Source organism: Podarcis bocagei, assembly GCF_964188305.1.
Source record: "Podarcis bocagei genome assembly, chromosome: 17".
Taxonomy (NCBI): Eukaryota; Metazoa; Chordata; class Lepidosauria; order Squamata; family Lacertidae; genus Podarcis; species Podarcis bocagei.
In genome coordinates this window covers 40,046,354-40,064,293 of record NC_138143.1, presented here as the reverse complement: position 1 = coordinate 40,064,293, position 17,940 = coordinate 40,046,354, and the positions used below count along the sequence as shown (strand labels likewise).

The window sequence follows — 17,940 nt, the reverse complement described above, 5'->3', positions numbered from 1 at the left end:
CAGAAATAGTACCTCGGGTTAAGAACTTTGCTTCAGGATTAGAATAGAAATCGTGCTCTGGTGGTGCAGCGGGAAGCCCCATTAGCTAAAGTGGTGCCTCAGGTTAAGAACAGTTTCAGGTTAAGAATGGACCTCCAGAACGAATTACAGTGGTGCCTCGCAAGACGAAAAGAATCCGTTCTGTGATTCTCTTCGTCTAGCGGTTTTTTCGTCTTGCGAAGCAAGCCCATTGACGGATTAGCGGATTAGCGCTATTAGCGGCTTTTAGCAGCTTATCGGATCAGCTGATAAGCGGCTTAGCGGCTTAGAAAAAGGGGGGGAGGAAAAAAAACCCGCAGGAACTCGCAAGGCATTGTTGTCTTGCGAAGCAAGCCCATAGGAGATTCGTTTTGCGAAGCACCTCCAAAACGGAAAACTCTTTCGTCTAGCGAGGCTTTCGTCTAGCAAGGCATTCGTCTTGCGGGGCACCACTGTAAGTTCTTAACCCAAGGTATCACTGTACTTTTATCATGAGAACGGAACCTGTATTCTACTATGCTTCATCTCTCCTTTTCATTTATTTTTTTAGTGAAAATGGTTGAATAGTCTTGGGAACACCGGATGTTGTAGCACTGGTGTTCCATTTCATGGGTAGGACACCCCCTGCAAGAGCCACGAGACCATTGTTTACCTTTTTAAAATAAATAAATCAGTTTATATTGTTGGCTACATAAGTGTGACAGGTGAGCTGCAGTGTTCTGGCTTGCTCTAGAGGCAGATGTGCGTCAGAATTAACCAACACCCCAAGACACGTATGGACTGTTTGAAATCTTTTTGAAAGGTTTTTATTTACAGTGCTAAACAATATATATATTTATATTTCTCATCCTCATAATGTCTGTGCCATAGAAAATACTGCAGATGGGTCTGCGTTAATTTACAAACAAAAACAACTAAAGACCCTGAAAGGAACAAGGGAGAAATCAAAATTTGGTCCCTAATTTTTTTTAATTTAAAAACAACCCGAAATGAGGAACACACACACTGAGTCACATTATTACTTTACACATTTAAAAACAAGCTTCACCTTCTGGAAGAAGAAAAAAAAGTCGACCAGATCCAGCTTGTTGCCTGCCTTGTAAATTTGTACAAAAATGTATTAATAATGAAAATCTTGCCTATGTTTTACTTAAAAACACATTTAAATTGTGTATATATATGTATATATATATTTATATATTTGCCTTTTCCCAGCAATGGAAAGGGAACCAGGCACGGGACACAGGAACAAATCACTGCCAGGTTCCCTGCCCCCTTTTACATCCCAGGCTCTGGACACAATTTAACATTTCAGCACCATAAAATTTCCACACCGCATTTGTGGAATTCTGTAAGGGGCCAAAGAAAAGAAGGGGAAAAGGGGGGGGGGGAGGCGGGAATTTGTCCAGGGCAGAAGAAGTTTATAGAAGATGTATCAAAAAGCAGAGGCATGTGAGGATCTCCAGTTAGGCAGCAATTTTGAGAGGGTGATTGGGAAGGAGGAGGGGGCGATGTTTCTGGATATTGGGGATATTCGAATGGGGGGGGGAGGAAGAAATCAGCAGCTGTAGGGAGCACTGTAATATGGAACAGATCTCGGGGCTAGGAAAGAGCCATCTTCAGCTTCCTCTGTACTCGTTGGAAAGCCTTGTGACCCCTTCTCGTCCTCTGTGGCTGCAGCACAGAAGTGGGGGTCCACACAGGTGGAGGAAGGAAGATGGGGGGGGACAGATAGTGGAGAAGGGGGAGGGAAGAGATCAAGCGGAAGAGCCGTTTTCTGTTTTCTTTCTCTTTGGGTCCACTTCGTCCTGTCAATAATAACAACAACAAAAACACGGATGCATTTAGTCATAAGCCATAAACCATGTGTCTCCAACAGTTCAGAGAATCCTGAAAAATTCAATGCTGCCTGGTGGAACTTTTATTTCATGCACCCAGGGTTGCCGTGAGGGTAAAATAGGGAGACGAACCACGTGCGCCATCTTGAGTCTCTTGGAAGAAAGGCAGGACACAAATGTAACAAATGAACAAGTACGGTGGTAGCTTGGTTTACGAACTTAATCCGTTTCGTTCTTAAACCAAGGCGCTAATGAGGCCTCCCGCCACAAGTGCCCTTCCACTGTTCGGATTCCGTTCTTAGACCGAGGTAAAGTTCTCAAACCAGGACCCTGCTTTCGGTTTTGCGGAGTTCGTAAACCAAATCGTTCTTAAACTGGACTGTTCTTAAACTGAGCTACCACTGTATGCTTGTGTTGTGCAAGTTCAATTCCATCCACTTTGAAGATTTCAGAAGGTATCCCACCAGGTCCACTGGCTTTCTTGTTTTTCATTTGGTTAATAGCTGTACACAACTCTCCCAGATTTGGGGATACTGCAAGCTCATCTCTAACTTGTTTTTGCGGAATTTGTGAGAGGACCTCAGCAGCTATGGGGGAGTTGCGGTTAAGGAGATGTTGGTAGTGTTCTTTCCAGTGTGCAATGAAGAGAAGGGGAAGGGGAAACACTGTCTGTAGCGGACTAGGTCAAAACTTGAGCTATTTGAGCTGTTTTCTGCCCCAAAACCCTAGCTTGTGGTGCAATGCAAATGCAGGGCTGAGAGTAGATGTGGAACTCTGAAGGTTATCTTCTGCAGTGTGGGCATCTCCTGTTTTATCTCTAATCACAAAGGACTCGAACGAGGCAGTAGTATTTCCCGAACTTTGCACGTTTGCACGTTACCAGCAGCTTTGCACGTTGACACACCAGTGTCTGCAGCACTGAGGTGCAGAGATGTGATCTGTAGGAAACTGTGCAGGGAGTTTGTGGGTGAATTGAGGATGAGGAAAAGCACTGAAGCACAGTGCAAAGCCCCCCAAATTTGGTTTCAGGGGGGATGGGTGCTTCCAGGGAGGGGCTGCTGTTCTTCCGGACAGCCAGAATTTGCCTAGACAGAACTGCTTTATAAGAATGACAGCTTTAAGACCCGGTGTCTAAGGAAGCTTGTCCACCGCCTCCCCGGCAATCATTTTTCCTAGTATGTCATGCCTTTTTAGATGGCAAGTCTGCTATCGATCTTCCCAAGCCACTCTGGGAGCCGGCTCGGCTCAAGGGTGGGGTCTAAAAGCTTCACATAAATAAATGATAGATGTGCCGTTACCTCACTTCCACCAAATGGGAGCGAGCAATTCACGTTTCACAGACGGCCGTGCCTTTGGCTTCCTGCAACATGTTTAATGGCCGACTTTGCATTACAAATTGCCTAGAGCTGTTCTGTCATCTACCTGTGAGTAGCCGCTGGGAGGGCAAGGCCTCAGCCCCAGTGGCGTAGCGTGGGTTGTCAGCACCCGGGGCAAGGCAAGTAATTTGCACCCCCTAACCCGTGGATTTGCGCCCCCTAACCCGTGGATTTGCACCCCCTAACCCGTGGATTTGCGCCCCCTAACCCTAACCCCCAGATGTTGCGCCCGGTGCGGCCGGCCCCCCCTGCACCCCCCACGCTACGCCACTGCTCAGCCCTTAGAAGAAGCGCCCAGCTTTGACCTAGAAAAAGCCTTCAAGGACTCAGGACCACAATACCTCAAGGATCGCCTCGCCCCACATGAACCCACCCAGACCCTGCAATCATCATCTGAGGCCCTGCTTTGGCTGCCTCTCCCACGAGAAGTCGGGGGGGGGGGGCAACATGAGAACCAGCCTTTTCTACAGCGGTTCCCCATTTGTGGGATGCTCTCCCCAGGAAAGCTCGCCTGGCGCCTTCCTTATCTTTAGGCGCCAGGTGAAAGTGTTCCTTTTCAGCCAGGTCTTGGGCTGACTGACCATTCCATGGCCTTTTAAATCCATCCATGGCAGAGCGGGGGGTTATTGGTTTGTTTTAGTTTTATGGTGAATTTTGTGTTCTCATTTTGCTTTCTTGTGTTGTGTTCAGAAGCACACGGATTTAATAAATAAATATATAAATGGAGAGCAGAGGAAACCCGTTCTCCAATAACAGTGGTACCTCGGGTTACATACGCTTCAGGTTACATACGCTTCGGGTTACAGACTCCGCTAACCCAGAAATATTACCACGGGTTAAGAACTTTGCTTCAGGATGAGAACAGAAATCGTGCTCCGGCGGCGCGGCAACAGCAGGAGGCCCCATTAGCTAAAGTGGTGCTTCAGGTTAAGTACAGTTTCAGGTTAAGAACGGACCCCCGGAACAAATTAAGTACTTAACCTGAGGTACTGCTGTATTTATTCACCCCACCCCTCAGCTGCAATCATGAGCTTAACCGATATGCCTTCATCAGAGCTAGGTTCAATGTTTTTCCAACAAACGTGCTGAGACATAGATTCACTAAGGGCCAAGTCCCTTCAATGTGTGCTTGTGAAATGAAAACATCTGAATCTCTACATCATGTTATGTTTATCTGCCCTATGTACAGTTCAGCTCGTGCTAGTATACTAAACTCCATAATCCAGCCTATGGCTGACATACCAGTAGACCTACAGCTTGCCTGGGTTCTTCAAGATGTGGATCCTTATATTACCCTACAGGTTGCTAAATTCCTAACAGCCGTCCTCTCGTACAAGAGACGGAATGGAATGTTAGCTGGTTATTGATAGTTATAAGAATTTTCGATAATGACATCAGATATTGATTTTAGCGTAGTGTCTAAATTTTTTAATCTTAATCTTAATTTTTTTCTTTTGAATTGCCAATATTTGTCCTTGTGAGCTGTGAATAGTGTTATATTACTTGTGGCTTGTACGAGACCGCTGTTTTATTTGATTTGTTTTGTGTGTTGTGCTTTATGATGGAAGCCGAGTGTCTTGGGGTGGACTTGTTCCTCATACGTCCCCTTAGTTCTTTGGCAGAACAGAACTCTCCCCACTCCTGGCATCCTTGGCATCGTTTCTACTAACCTCTTCCTGCTTCTTCTCTGCAGATCGCTTCACTGCATGCGAATCTGGCTCCTGTTCGTTCTCATCATCTTGGAATTGAGGAGGGGAGGGGGGGAACACACGTTAGATCACTCAACCAGCCACGGAAGGCAGCATTCATTTATAGCACAGCTCACAAGCAGTTTGCTCACTCTCACCTTCATCCTCGTCCTCGTCATCATCCACATCCTCAGGATTTGCATCTTCCTCCTCGTCCTCTTCCTCGGCTCCATTCTCATCGTCCTGTATAATGCAAACCCACAGAAGGCAGCAGTTGTGTCAGTGTCTCCGGCACGTGTTCCGCCTTCCCAAAAGCTCATCCCCCTCTTAAATTCCGCTTTCCACAGCCCAACAAATCTGCTCAATTTATATTTATTTCATTTACTGTCACACTGATACCCTACTCCTCTTCAGAGGAGCTCGTTGTGGCTTAAGCAACTCCCTGCGCTGTCCCCTTTACACTTTTCTCTGCCTCTCTGTTCTTTACAGAGGATGAGAATTCTGCTTCATTTCTGGCCATATTCGCCTCTTGCCAGTTTTCCTTACACAGCCACTGCTCGTATTCAAAACACAGCTCTCCTCTTGGGGTGAACTTCCACGTTGGTTCTTGTCGAGGCATGGGTTTGGCTGACACTGGGATGTCTGGATGTTCATTCAGCAAATCTGACCCTGATCAGGAGACAGCAGTATCTGCGCATAACACACATGGACTCTTAGCTGAGAGCCTCCTCCTAGCCAAGGCTGTGCTCACCCAGCAGCTATGGAGAACAGGACCAGCAACAGCTGCGATCTTCAAATTAGATGTGATGCAGAAGATCAGTGACTGGGATTTTCCTTGATTTTAGTCTTTCTGCAGAGCTATTTTGAGGATGAGGAAAGCAGTACTCTGGGAGAGGGTCTGAACCTTTTGCCAAGTCTAAACCCCCATCTCCTGAAGCTTATTAGCTCTTTGAGGGAGGGTGGGAAGTAGGGGAGAGGAAAGGAGAAGATAGGTATTTCTGTACCTATCTCCCAGAAGCAACTGCTTGGCCACAGAATGCAACATTGATTGGAACATGGGTCTTCTCAAGCTAGGTACTAAAGCATGGCTAGGCAAACTAAGGCCCGGGGGCCGGATCTGGCCCAATTGCCTTCTAAATCCGGCCCACGGACAGTCCAGGAAACGTGTTATTACATGAGTAGAATGTGTGCTTTTATTTAAAATCCACCTCTGGGTTATTTGTGGGGCATAGGAATTTGTTCATTCCCCCCCCAAAAAAAGTATAGTCCGGCCCCCCACAGGGTCTGAGGGACAGTGGACTGGACTGGCTCCCTGCTGAAAATGTTTGCTGACCCCTGTACTAAAGAAACCGCCACCCCACATTAAGACTTATTTTTTTCATTTAGGGACTTCTTCATCTCATCTTATTGTGGTTGATGCAGAGAGCACAAGAAACTATTGCAGTCGTGCAAACCCAGCTCATCATCTTGGGACTGACTATATAGCCACCCACTCACTGCAGTGGCACACTTTGGGCTTTCAAATTTCAGCAGCGCCCTGGGTGACGCTAAAATTTGGCGCTCCCGTACCTCTCACACTACCTTCTACAGCACTGTTGTGACACCCCCTGCAGCGTGGCACCCAGGGAGGCCGGACTACCCTAAAACCTCCTTTGGTTCTTGCTCTCCCCGCCGCCCTCCACAAGAGGTATTTTTGCATCCTAGAGAAGTCAGTATGAACCCCACTTTCTAATTCTTAGCACCTAAACCTCTCCACTAGGTCTCAGAATACCTGTCTAAGGAGCAGGATGCAGTGCTAGACAGCAGCACTGCCTGATGGCCCCACACGTTCTAATTCTCCAGGGCAGCTAAGATTGCCACCTTTCCCCTCCTACCTCAGCGGAGGCTCTGCTGGATGGCAGATTCCTCCGCCCCCGCCCCTGCCCCCCAAATTAAGTGACCCTCCTCGCCCAGTGGATGCAGTTTCCCGGCAGATCTCCATCACAAGAAAAGCTACACTTGTTGGCATGTCTGCCCACCACAGAGTTGTCCACAGTCTTCAGGGAGCAGGGTTGATAACCTGGTGCAGCAAATAGATAGCCCTTTTCTCTTCCGCTGATTTGATGGATCAGGAGAGGAGAAAGAGCAGTTCCTCTTTCCTATCTCTGCAAGTTGGAGCCCCAAAGTGGCAGAACTTGGAAATCCTTCAATCCAACCGTATATCCTGATAGGCACTCCTTTGCCTATTCTGCTTTGCCCCAGCCTGCACCCCTAGATAATCTGTTGCCTCTAGATGGTACTAATTTTTCCAGTTTTTCTTAGGAAAAGTCTATATGGGCGTAAAAAAAATAGCACATGTGCGGAGAGCTGCTCAGTTTGGCACTTTTGGCATCACGAAGAAGCCTCCCCTCTCTCCCCAGAAGCATTTTGCAGGTTGAAAAAATGAATAAATCTTTAAAAACGTCAGGCACCATAGGATCTTTTCCATTACAGCTGTACAAATGGTGCTATAAACAAGACCGTCATGGGTGGCGCAAGATAAATGGCAAGAGGAAACCAGCACTCAGGGCTGAGGCAACTATGTGAAGAGTCAGAAGAGGCAAAACCAAAACCCTGGGGGCTCTTTTTTTTTTAAGCCTTTGCCTGTACACCTTGCCAAGCTCTCCCATCTCTCTCTGCTTCTCAACCAAATACAGGCATAGGCAAGGGACTACAACTCCCATCATCCCTAGCTAACAGGACCAGTGGTCAAGGATGATGGGAGTTGTAGTCCCAAAACATCTGGAGGGCCGAGTTTGCCTACGCCTGACCAAATATCTGCCCAGTTACCTCTATTATCTCCTTCTTTTCTTTGCGGGCAGACTTCTCCTCGTGTTTCTCCTTCTTTTCTTTCAGGTCCTGGAAGACAGGAAGAGAAATACGTGTGCTTAATACTAGAGGGGCTGTAAAGAAGGGCTAATATGAAGAAGCAGGAATTGCGCAATAATAATAATGAAATCAGTGAAGAGGAGGGCGTGGCTCAATTAGCAGCAATAGGAGAACAGATAGCTGAATACCAAAGGCAACATGTTTAAGCGTTTCAGAAAGGAAAGGTTTCTTTTAGAATTGCCCACGGCGTATCACTGAGATTAAGAGCCTTGTCACTGTGACAAATAGGGAAACCTAGGCAACGTTTTTCAAGCTATAGAAGCTTCGCAGTGGAAGACCAGCTGAAGCCTTGCCAACATTCGGTGGTCGTGGTGTGATTTAACTGTGGCCAACGACGTTTTGGTGCCCGAGACTGATAATCCAAATGGGCGCTTCCTCCCACTAATTAACATGTGTCACAATCTGCCGGCCTGCTGCCACGCGGCTCCCATTCATTCCACTGGAGCTTGTACAAAATTACTTCCAAGTCGATTATTATTACGCATGAAATCTGTCAGCCACCTCACAGCGCCTCGTTTTAGGGCTGCCTATGCCCGGGGTTTGTTGTCGTTTGTTTGTTTGTTTGTTTATATGCCACTATGAACATCGTTAAGATCCTTCAGAGAGCATTTTTGGAAGTTAAAAATTTAGCTCTTTCTAAAAAGGAACTCTTGTTTTGTTTTGTTTTGTTTTGGAGAGCCAGTGTGGTGTAGTGGTTAAGAGCGGTAGTCACGTAATCTGGGGAACCGGGTTCGCTTCCCCGCTCCTCCACATGCAGCTGCTGGGTGACCTTGGGCCAGTCACACTTCTGTGAAGTCTCTCAGCCCCACTCACCTCACAGAGTGTTTGTTGTGGGGGAGGAAGGGAAAGGAGAATGTTAGCCGCTTTGAGACTCCTGAAGGGGAGTGAAAGGCGGGATATCAAATCCAAACTCTTCTTCTTCTTCTTCTTTTTTTAAACTTCTGGGGAAGCCGTCCCATCGCATATGGTGTTGGACTGCAATTCTCATCATCCCCTGAACAATTGCCCATGCCGGCTGAGACTGATTGGGATTTAAATTCAACACCCGATTCACCCTGCCGTTTACAGAGACTAGCATGAGATATCTAATCAGAAATGTCTACGCTGCTGGTCACTGCACTTATGATGTAGACCTGACTTTCATGGGCAACAACTTATTTGACTTTAGTTATTAATACATCTATCAGCAACCTCCCACCTGGTGTTGCTCCAGAGTGTTAAGAAACCCAGAGAATCAGCACAGCTTTTAAAGCAGTGCAGTTAAGGTTCGGTTCATCATCTTGATTCAAAATGGTGTCCAACTGTATCCAAACACAGGTGAAAACCTGCTCCTTTATCTCAGGAACCAACATGCAAAATTTGGCTATGATATCTCAAGAGGTGTCCAGATGCACAGCAAATAAGTAACTCTCTGAAATAGATAGCAGATGGTGTGGTAGTTTTTGCTTGGCTATTGACTGTTTATAGGTAAGAACAGCAGCGTGTTTATGCAGTCTGTTCCCTCTAAGTGTTCCAATATTTCATATTTATCTCCAAAATTCTTCTGACAGAGCTTTGTAAGATAGGATAAGCCAATATTATCTGCTTGTTGTGGCTGAAGAGTTGTATCTGAGAGAAGAGTGGTTTTGTTCTTGGGTGAAACGAGATGAGAACCTGGGGCCTTAATTACTATACTACACTAAGCTGCTTTCTTTAAAACACACACGCGGGGGAATGTGCAATTTAACATACTGAAACATCATCCCATTAGTTATTTGTGCAGATAACAAGCAAGAAACTTACATACCAGGTTTAAAATAGGATTACTAAACATGCACCGCCCTCCGAGAAAGGAGACTAGGCAAAGGCAGTAGGACATAAGGCAGGGAACGTATCCCAGGGTTACTCTAGAATTTTTATTTTGCTCTCCGTAAAGGGTTTTATAGGGTGGAAATGTGCACCTTTTGCACACTTTTTGATTTGTGCCAACACTGGGCCCTTGCACCAGTTCCGGTGAAAACCCAGCTATGCGCTAAAACAACTTCACCTTTGCGCAGGACTACAAAGTAGGAAAACCTTAATTAGATGGTGTGAGAGAGGTAAGCCTTTGTAAGGAGGCAATCCCTGGTAAGAAACGTTGCCATATAGGACAGATGATCCCATAAATGTTCCACTAGAGGGCATAATACGCTTTCAAAACGCAGGCATGAGGCTTCTAAAACCTGCTACTGGCGAAGATGGAACACTGGCCTAGATATGAGGTAGTCTAACCCAGATTGATCATTTCAGGGTCAAGCCAGCATCTGAGATTTCCATAGCTAATCCTCTAACCAGAACCATTTTTCTATGCATTCAGAATCAAAAGTAGCTTCTTCCATTCGCACACAGACAAACGGCAAACATTTTCCATGGCCACTCCCAAAGCCTAGGGCATAATGAATAGTAACTGACAGGGGTTCTGGGGTTTCTCTTATAAAAACAGGCAGATTTTCCTCCCGCTGGTCACTTTCTGAACTCGCAGCTGAAAGGGTTGTGTTCTTAGGAATGGTATGTAAGGACAATAGCCCATAAAACCTTCCATAAGTGATGTAGTATGCAAGACCCGTCACTGACCATCTCACAGGGCCATAATTTGTATGATGTAAAACAACAACAAAACTGGCTGAAGTGTTGTGATCCAACCACTGCTACCAAAGAGAAGGTGAACCTGGGAACAAGGCGCCCCAAGGCTTTGCTTCTGCAAAGATTGCACACAATTAAATACCTGGTTTTGTAGGTTAACTAAAATCTGGGGAAAGGCTGTCCTGTCTTGTGTGGAAGACTATTTTCAAAGCTGCGGAACTGACTATCTTTAGCTTTCTCGTGCAAATCGAGAAAGAGATGTACAGCACTGTAGAAGCAAGTCTGAGCAGCATGTAACTTTGATTTATGCCCATGTCCCCGGCTGCCCTTAAGGTTGTTTTAATCAATTACTATCCCTACAGTGCAGGAGAGGAGACTGCCTAACTATCAAAAAATATTGTGCAAGTCCCAATCCCTGGAACACAGTTTGAGTACTGTTTGCCTTTCCCTTTTATCTTTTTCTCCCTCTTTTCTGGCAGGCCAGAGAATCCTATGCCCTGGTATGCCCTGCAGTGAAATTGCATGTTTACTCAGAATTACTGCCAGGTACACGTGCGTAGGATTGCAGCTTTACACGTTCCTGCTTCCATTCTGCTACAACGGAGCGAAGAAGCTGGACGGAGACCTATTAATGGCATGGCGGCACTGAATTCCTGCTGCCTCCCTCGTTTAATCTTTCCCTTCTCTCCCCACCCCCTCTTCAATTAACGTTTCCAATCCAGCATTCGTAAATATACCAGGAGCAAATCCCACGCGGCGCTAACCGCCGCCCCCCCCCTCTTAGGGAGTCACGTGTCTTCCCGAGGGTTGTGTTGTCTTACTCTTCGGGGTGACCTTGCCCCGCAACCTACTTTCCCGCTTCACCCGCAGCAGGCAGCCTTCTTGCAAGACCCAAGCTACAGTTCCCACGACGCGGAGTAACGCGTGTCTCCGCAGTTTGCGCGCACATGGAGGAAAAACAAAGTCAGGAACGCCAAAGCAAGCGAAGACATAAGGTCCGATGCCTTCGCAGACAAGAAACATGGTTGCGGGGAAAACGACCCATATGTTGGCAAGCAGGCAGGCGCACGCACATCCCGGCGCGCGCGCGCTCTTTAATTGCCTTCCATCTTTTCCTGGCTTTGTGCTGCGCGTCTCCGCTTCACTGTTTTTGTTTCCTAATAAAGCGAAACGGTTTAGGCGTCTGGTTTCGTAGTCCGCCGGATGGGAGGTTCGGCGTCCTTGTTTAAAACTGTGCCCCCCTTCTTAACACTAAGGGATCACTCACCCAACCCAGGTGGGCGCATGGTTTGAAAGGTGACCGCCCCCTCCTCCCCGCCCGGTCTCCATGATGATTAATGGCACTAGGATGAAAAGAAAAGCTCTCCGCCTTTAGCACAGCTAGGGGCACCCAACTGACACGTGCATTCTTCCCCGGTTCTCACAAACCCTAGAGACTTTGGGCAGAAAGCAAACGCGCCCCAGCCAGCCAAGCGCACTGTATTGGCCGCGAAGGTGACGGACACGAGAGCGCAACGCCCGCACGCCGCTCTCTGCCCGTCTAAGGGCGTGCGTTTTCTTTTCCTGACCCGAATCCCAGCCGACAGCTCGTTTGCAAGGGGACCAGGAAAAAAGGGAAAGCGGGTCGTTCGAGAGACGCGTGGAAAGGCGTCGTCGGAATAAAGGCGGGGGCGCGGGGAGCAAGGCGCACGCACGCCACCCTCCTCGAGTCTTCTCTTCCCTCCGTAACTGTTTCCCCACAACCAGCTTGCGCCCTCTCTGCCCTCGATCCCGAGCGCACCAGGGCAAGGGCGAGCTCCGCCACCAGCACCCATCCGCCTGCTTCGTTGCAATCGAGCATTGGGCGCCCTCGCCCCGGGGTCTTGATCCCAGCTTGGTCCTCACCTTGGCCCCCAGCTCCACCGGAGCCTCCTCGGCGGGCTTCTCCGACATCCTGGAAAGCGGGAGCGAAACAAAACAAAAGGAGCAAGGCGAGAAAGAGAGAGGGCGCGCGGGAGAGGCGCTTGGCCGGAGGGACCAGGTGCAGCTCGGGTTAAGCTCTCGGGAAGCCGACGGGCACTTCTCGGCTCGCCCCGGCGCCACAGCCACAGGGTTCTCCGCTGCCGCGATGAGGCTGTGCCAGAAAAAGGGATTTATACGGCGCTCGGCGGCGAGGGAGGGACCTGCGCAAAGGGAGGGGAGGCTGGGAGGGATGAGCGGGAAGGAGGGAGGGCTGGATGGAAGAGCGAAGGCGCGAGCAGGCTGCCCAGCAGCAGCCAGGAGGAGGAGGAGGAGGAGGAATATAAATGGCCCGGCAAGAGGGGACAACGCTGCGCTTTGCGAAACAAAAGAAAACAAAACCATTAACTGCGGAAGGAGGGTTAGGGGAGCTTGCGTGGTCCTGAAGGCCGGGAACCCCAGCCAGAGCTATGCCCTTGGGGAAGCTTCCCTTCCGCGCTTTGTCTTCGGCTCCTTTGTTCGAGTCGCGCTCTCCTCTCCTGCGCCGCGCGCCCTTCGCAAGACCGCGCGTGCCCTTTGTCCTGCCCCGTGTTAACGGAGCCAGAATAACTAGAACCTAAATCGCCAGCTGCTGGCTCCGTTGCGTCAGGCACGGCTGCAAGGGATCTGCTGTCTGCGTAGTTGCAAGGCTTGAGATAGCTGCCTTTAGCCACCCCCGACTGTGGCAGAAAGCAGGGACCGAGTAGAGTTGTGCCCCACAGTTGGAATCCGATCCAGAACCCCGGGTTTCCTGTTGTGGTGGAAACATCTCCAGGTTATACCCAGGACTCCTCGCATTCCAGTGAATTCTGGAGTAAAGACGGTATCGTTCAGCCCAGGCCATGCTGTGCCCTGGGAGTGCGTATCATTCTGTGGTTCTCTGCCCATGTCCAGAGTGGTCTGGAGAATCCTCTCCAGATTCCATACCATTTGGCACAGGACGGATTCATCCTTTTTCATTCCCCCTTGACAGAAACTTGACAAGGGGGAACCAAGCCATGTTAGTCACCTTCCCTCTCCCAATTCATTCACCTGTGAAAAATCAGCTACATGCATGTGAGAAGCAGTCCCAAGAGACTTGCACTACTTGGAACAAACTAAGGCATCCAGAGAAAAGGAATGGGGGTGTTTTACCAAGTCTCTCCCCCCCGCCCAGTCCCCTGCCTGTAAACTTGAACTGGGCAATTAATTTTTGAGGAAACATGAACCCCCTGCTTACCTGATCACCTGTCCTCTTCCAGTGTTCCCCTTTGCCAACACCATATAACACACGTCTTCACTCATTCTGTTCACAAGAATCACATTTTGCCTAAGAAAATTCCCCTGAACTAGAGTAAATTTCCTCTGAATCACTGATGTACTGACTCAGGGTTATCTTCACAGTCACATTTTATTTATTGAAAACCTTTCCTTTAACAGGTTCTCAAGGTGGCTTACAAGACTTTATGGCAAAACAAAAGCATTAAAAGCAGTCAGCGGAATTAAAAGCAAACACCAAGAGCAAAGAAACAAAACACAGAGAGTGAAAAAGCCTGGGAGAATGAAAAGGCCTTTGCCAGTGCCAAAATGACATCAAGGTAGGTGCCATGTAAACCTCCTTTTGGAGAGCATACCATAGTTGAGATGCCACCATCAGGTAGTCAGCAACCTTTCCCCTGCAGCCACCTGTCATACCTCAGATGGAGGGGCACCCAAAGAAAGACCTCTGCTGGAGCTCTCATTGTATGGGTGGATGAGCAGGCACAAGTGGAGACCAGCAGTCTTTCAGGCATCCTGGTCTGAAGCCATAAAGGCTTTTAAAGGTCAAAATCCACACACTGAACTGAGCCCAGACACAGACTGAAAGCCAACTAAGTTGGTGAAGCATAGGAGTAATGGGATCACAATGCCTAGATTCAGTTAATAGACTCACAGTTGTACTTTGAACTAATGGAAGCTTCTGAACCGCGATGTAAGGCATCCCTATATACATTGCATTGCATTACAGTACAGTGGTACCTCGGGTTACGAGCTTAATTCGTCCCGGAGGTCCATTCTTAACCCGAAACCGTTCTTAACCTGAGGTACCACTTTAGCTAATGGGGCCTCCCACTGCTGCCTCGCCACCGCCACGCGATTTCCGTTCTCATCCTGGGGCAAAGTTCTCAACTTGAGGTACTACTTCTGGGTTAGCGGAGTTTGTAACCCAAAGTGTTTGTAACCTGGAGAATTTGTAACCAGACCTACCACTGTAGTATAATTTGGAAGTTACCAAGATATGGATCACAGAGACCAAGGTATCTGTCTAGATACAGTTGTGGCTGGTGCACCAGTCTAAACTGGTATGACATGCTCAGCACCACAGAGGCAAACTATGCCTCAGGTGGCAACGATGGATCAGTAGGCAATCCCTCTTCAAGGGGTTGCACTCCAGCACAGGGTGAACATAAGTAACATGAGGAGATGAATCATCTCTGTCCTGTCTTGTCTAGGCTGAGCTTCATGTTCTTTGCCTTCATCCAGTTAATTACTGAACCCATCTAGTCCTGGTTTATCACCATCATCACTTAATATGAGTTCGGTGAAAAAGAGAAATAGAGCTGTCATCTGCATATAGATACAACTAATTTCAACTTCCCTGATGATGACCTCACTCAGTAGTTTCATTTGTATGGAGGACAAAGATGTCAGGAAGTCAAGCAATGGTTCCCTTCTGCACCACCTTCTGAAATTGGCTGCCCAAGTAGGTGTGCACACTTTACTGTGCAAAAGAACCCCCCTTTTCCTTTCCCTATTTCAAGCCTTGCTCTCTTCTATCATATCTCCACAGCACAGATGGGGCTACCTGCCTATATCACACAATTGAGTCATACTATCAAGTTCTCAGCTACTGGTCAGTTGGTTTGGACTCCTCATTGTGTTTTCATACCAGAGTGTGACAAAATCCAGTGCTATGGGAAGAGAACAGTAAATAGCCAAATCGCTCCTTTGAATTAAGTGGCATTGATTAACACCCCCCTCCCCCAATGAATATTTCTGTTCTTCCTTCTGCATCTTCCAATATCTGAAAGACAAATATGGATTGGCTGCTATTGTGAAGTAGGGCACATTCCATTACAGTGGTACCTCAGGTTAAGTACTTAATTCGTTCTGGAGGTCCATTCTTAACCTGAAACTGTTCTTAACCTGAAGCACCACTTTAGCTAATGGGGCCTCCTGCTGCCGCCGCGCCACCGGAGCACGATTTCTGCTCTCATCCTGAAGCAAAGCTCTTAACCTGAAGCACTATTTCTGGGTTAGCGGAGTCTGTAACCTGAAGTGTATGTAACCTGAAGCGTATGTAACCTGAGGTACCACTGTATTTAATTGGTCCAAATGTCTTGCAGCATGACATGCTTCCTAAGGAAGCATAAGTAGTCCACTTGTTGAGCACATCTGGCCCCTCACAGCACACTTTGTGGTAACAACATGGCTGCTCAGTTTGGTACTAAGGAGGCAAGGCACAAGCCTTTCTTCTATCTGTGTCTTCTTCACTTTCTTCTATCTGGCTTCTTCACTTGAGAGAATGTAACAAATCCTTTTGACTCTTTCCTGTTATTTCTGCCAATTGGATCATTACGTTCATTGGGCCTAAATCCTTTTTTTTTTAGCTAGAAAAGTGGAAGTTTCAGCACAGAAACCCAAGAGTTGTGCAGCTGAAATAATGCAGTTTCCAGTCTTCAACTACCCCCATTCAACTACCCCCATTTGTGTGTAGCATGTGCCACAGGCAGAGGATTAATCAAGGCACAGCTTGTCATATGTATTCCTATTCTGAAAGAGGAATATATGTTTTTAAACAAAGCTGGTCTTCCAGAATGGAATAAAACCGCCACAATGCAGTGTGCACAATTCCCAACTTAAGAGAGCGTATCCAGATAAACACAATTGCTGATATTGACGACTACTAGGAGGTCCAGCAGAATCAACAAGGTCCTGCTCCTTCTGTTTTCTAGTGTAGGCCATCTATCAGGATGGCCAAGACAGTTGCTGCATCAAATGTAGGCCTAAAGTCCAACTGAAATGGATCCTGATAATTGGTCTCATCCAAGAAGTAATGAAGTTGGCACAGCCACCACTCGCTCAAAGCACTTTACTCAGAAAGTGGCAAATAGTGGTTCTAACAGCAACCACACAGATGCTTCCTTCAAACAACTTTGATGACCTTGGAACAGTTTTGTCTTGAGATGTAGAAAGAGTGCTGTCTGGTAGAGCTTTGAGGGTTCCTTAACACCTTCCAGTGGCAGACCTTGGCTGCTCCAATTTCAGTGGTGTCCTGTGCAACACCAAAATCCAGTGCCCCCTGCCTCTCGCCTTCCATTGGACTTAATGGCTGTGGTTCCTGCTGCAGCACTCCAGAAGCTCTGTGCCCAGTGCAACTGAACCAGATGTGCTCTCCTAGATCTCTATCTGCAGCATCTGCTGGCTCACAATAAAGATGATCCAGGGTCACTCAGAAAAACTCTGCTGGGAACACAATGATGGCCAGGAGCATTCTAATATTTCCAACCACTCCTGCAGAATAAAGTAGGTGCTGGATCTGTAAACCTCAACAGGAACTGATCTGACCATGGTGAGATTCATATCCTCAGCTATGATCCTAGGACCTATCTCCTACCCTGGAAATGCCTTCAGAAGCTGGTGCCACATGTCCAAAGTACTGGAGCTTTCCTCAGTTGACAGCTAGAAGTTAGTTTCTCTGCTCCTGGATAGCTCTTGTTCTTCCATCAGCAAATGGGGAACAGGAGCTGTGTAGAAAATTTCTCTCATTGCTCCTCTGCTGGTCCAGCTGCCTTTTCCATCTTCTTGGGAAACACTCAGTATCTGGAACTACCTTGGCCTTTGGTAAAAATCAAGTAAAAAAGTCCTCCTTTTATCAGGAAAGCCACAGAAAAAATATATCCAATTAATATCTGATAACATAAATCCAAAATTATATCCATTGCTTTAAAAATGTTCAACCCACAACCAGTTTTATTCTTGCCTTCATTCATAACTCCATGAGCTGCTACTCTTCAAAACAGGATGCAGAGCATGTGGTCCCACAGCCCTGTCAACTAGCTTTTCTATCGGTGCCCTCACAATTAAAGCCAAATACTGTGAGGCAATTACCTTAGAATAGCATGCTAATTTTTATTGTGGGAATCTTTTGTCAGTTGACTTGAGAGCCTCCCAGGATTAAAAAGCAGGATATAAGCCTTCAAAATAAATAAATCCCATTTATTCTTGCACACAAAAAGTTGTCACAAATAATAGGTTAAAACATATTCATTCTTTGTAAATTTTCCAATTGGTCTTCTAGCTTGTGATTGATCGCTGCAGAAAACACTCATAGGGCTGGGTAATAGTACGACAGGAGCCATCATGAGATGCTGAGCACTTCATTTAAATAGGGGCCTTTAGCAGTCTTTAAAATATAAATACAATAAGGGGATGGTAAGATATGTGTATTTTTAACAAAACAAAAAAGTGCTCATGTTCAATAGGCTTTGAAATGCAGAACAGGCAAATTCTGTG

General features: G+C 47.2%; 1 protein-coding gene across 1 annotated transcript; it reads right to left on the bottom strand.

The window, feature by feature from the left end:
• Positions 1-796: 796 nt before the first annotated feature.
• PTMS (parathymosin) lies at positions 797-12,551 on the bottom strand. Its single transcript, XM_081177014.1, has 5 exons — positions 12,313-12,551; positions 7,729-7,797; positions 5,079-5,163; positions 4,903-4,970; positions 797-1,826 (listed from the first exon to the last, which is right to left on the bottom strand). The coding sequence occupies exons 1-5, from the start codon at positions 12,358-12,360 to the stop codon at positions 1,776-1,778; spliced, it is 321 nt and encodes a 106-aa protein (XP_081033140.1). The 5' UTR covers positions 12,361-12,551; the 3' UTR covers positions 797-1,775.
• Between the last annotated feature and the right edge of the window lie 5,389 nt (positions 12,552-17,940).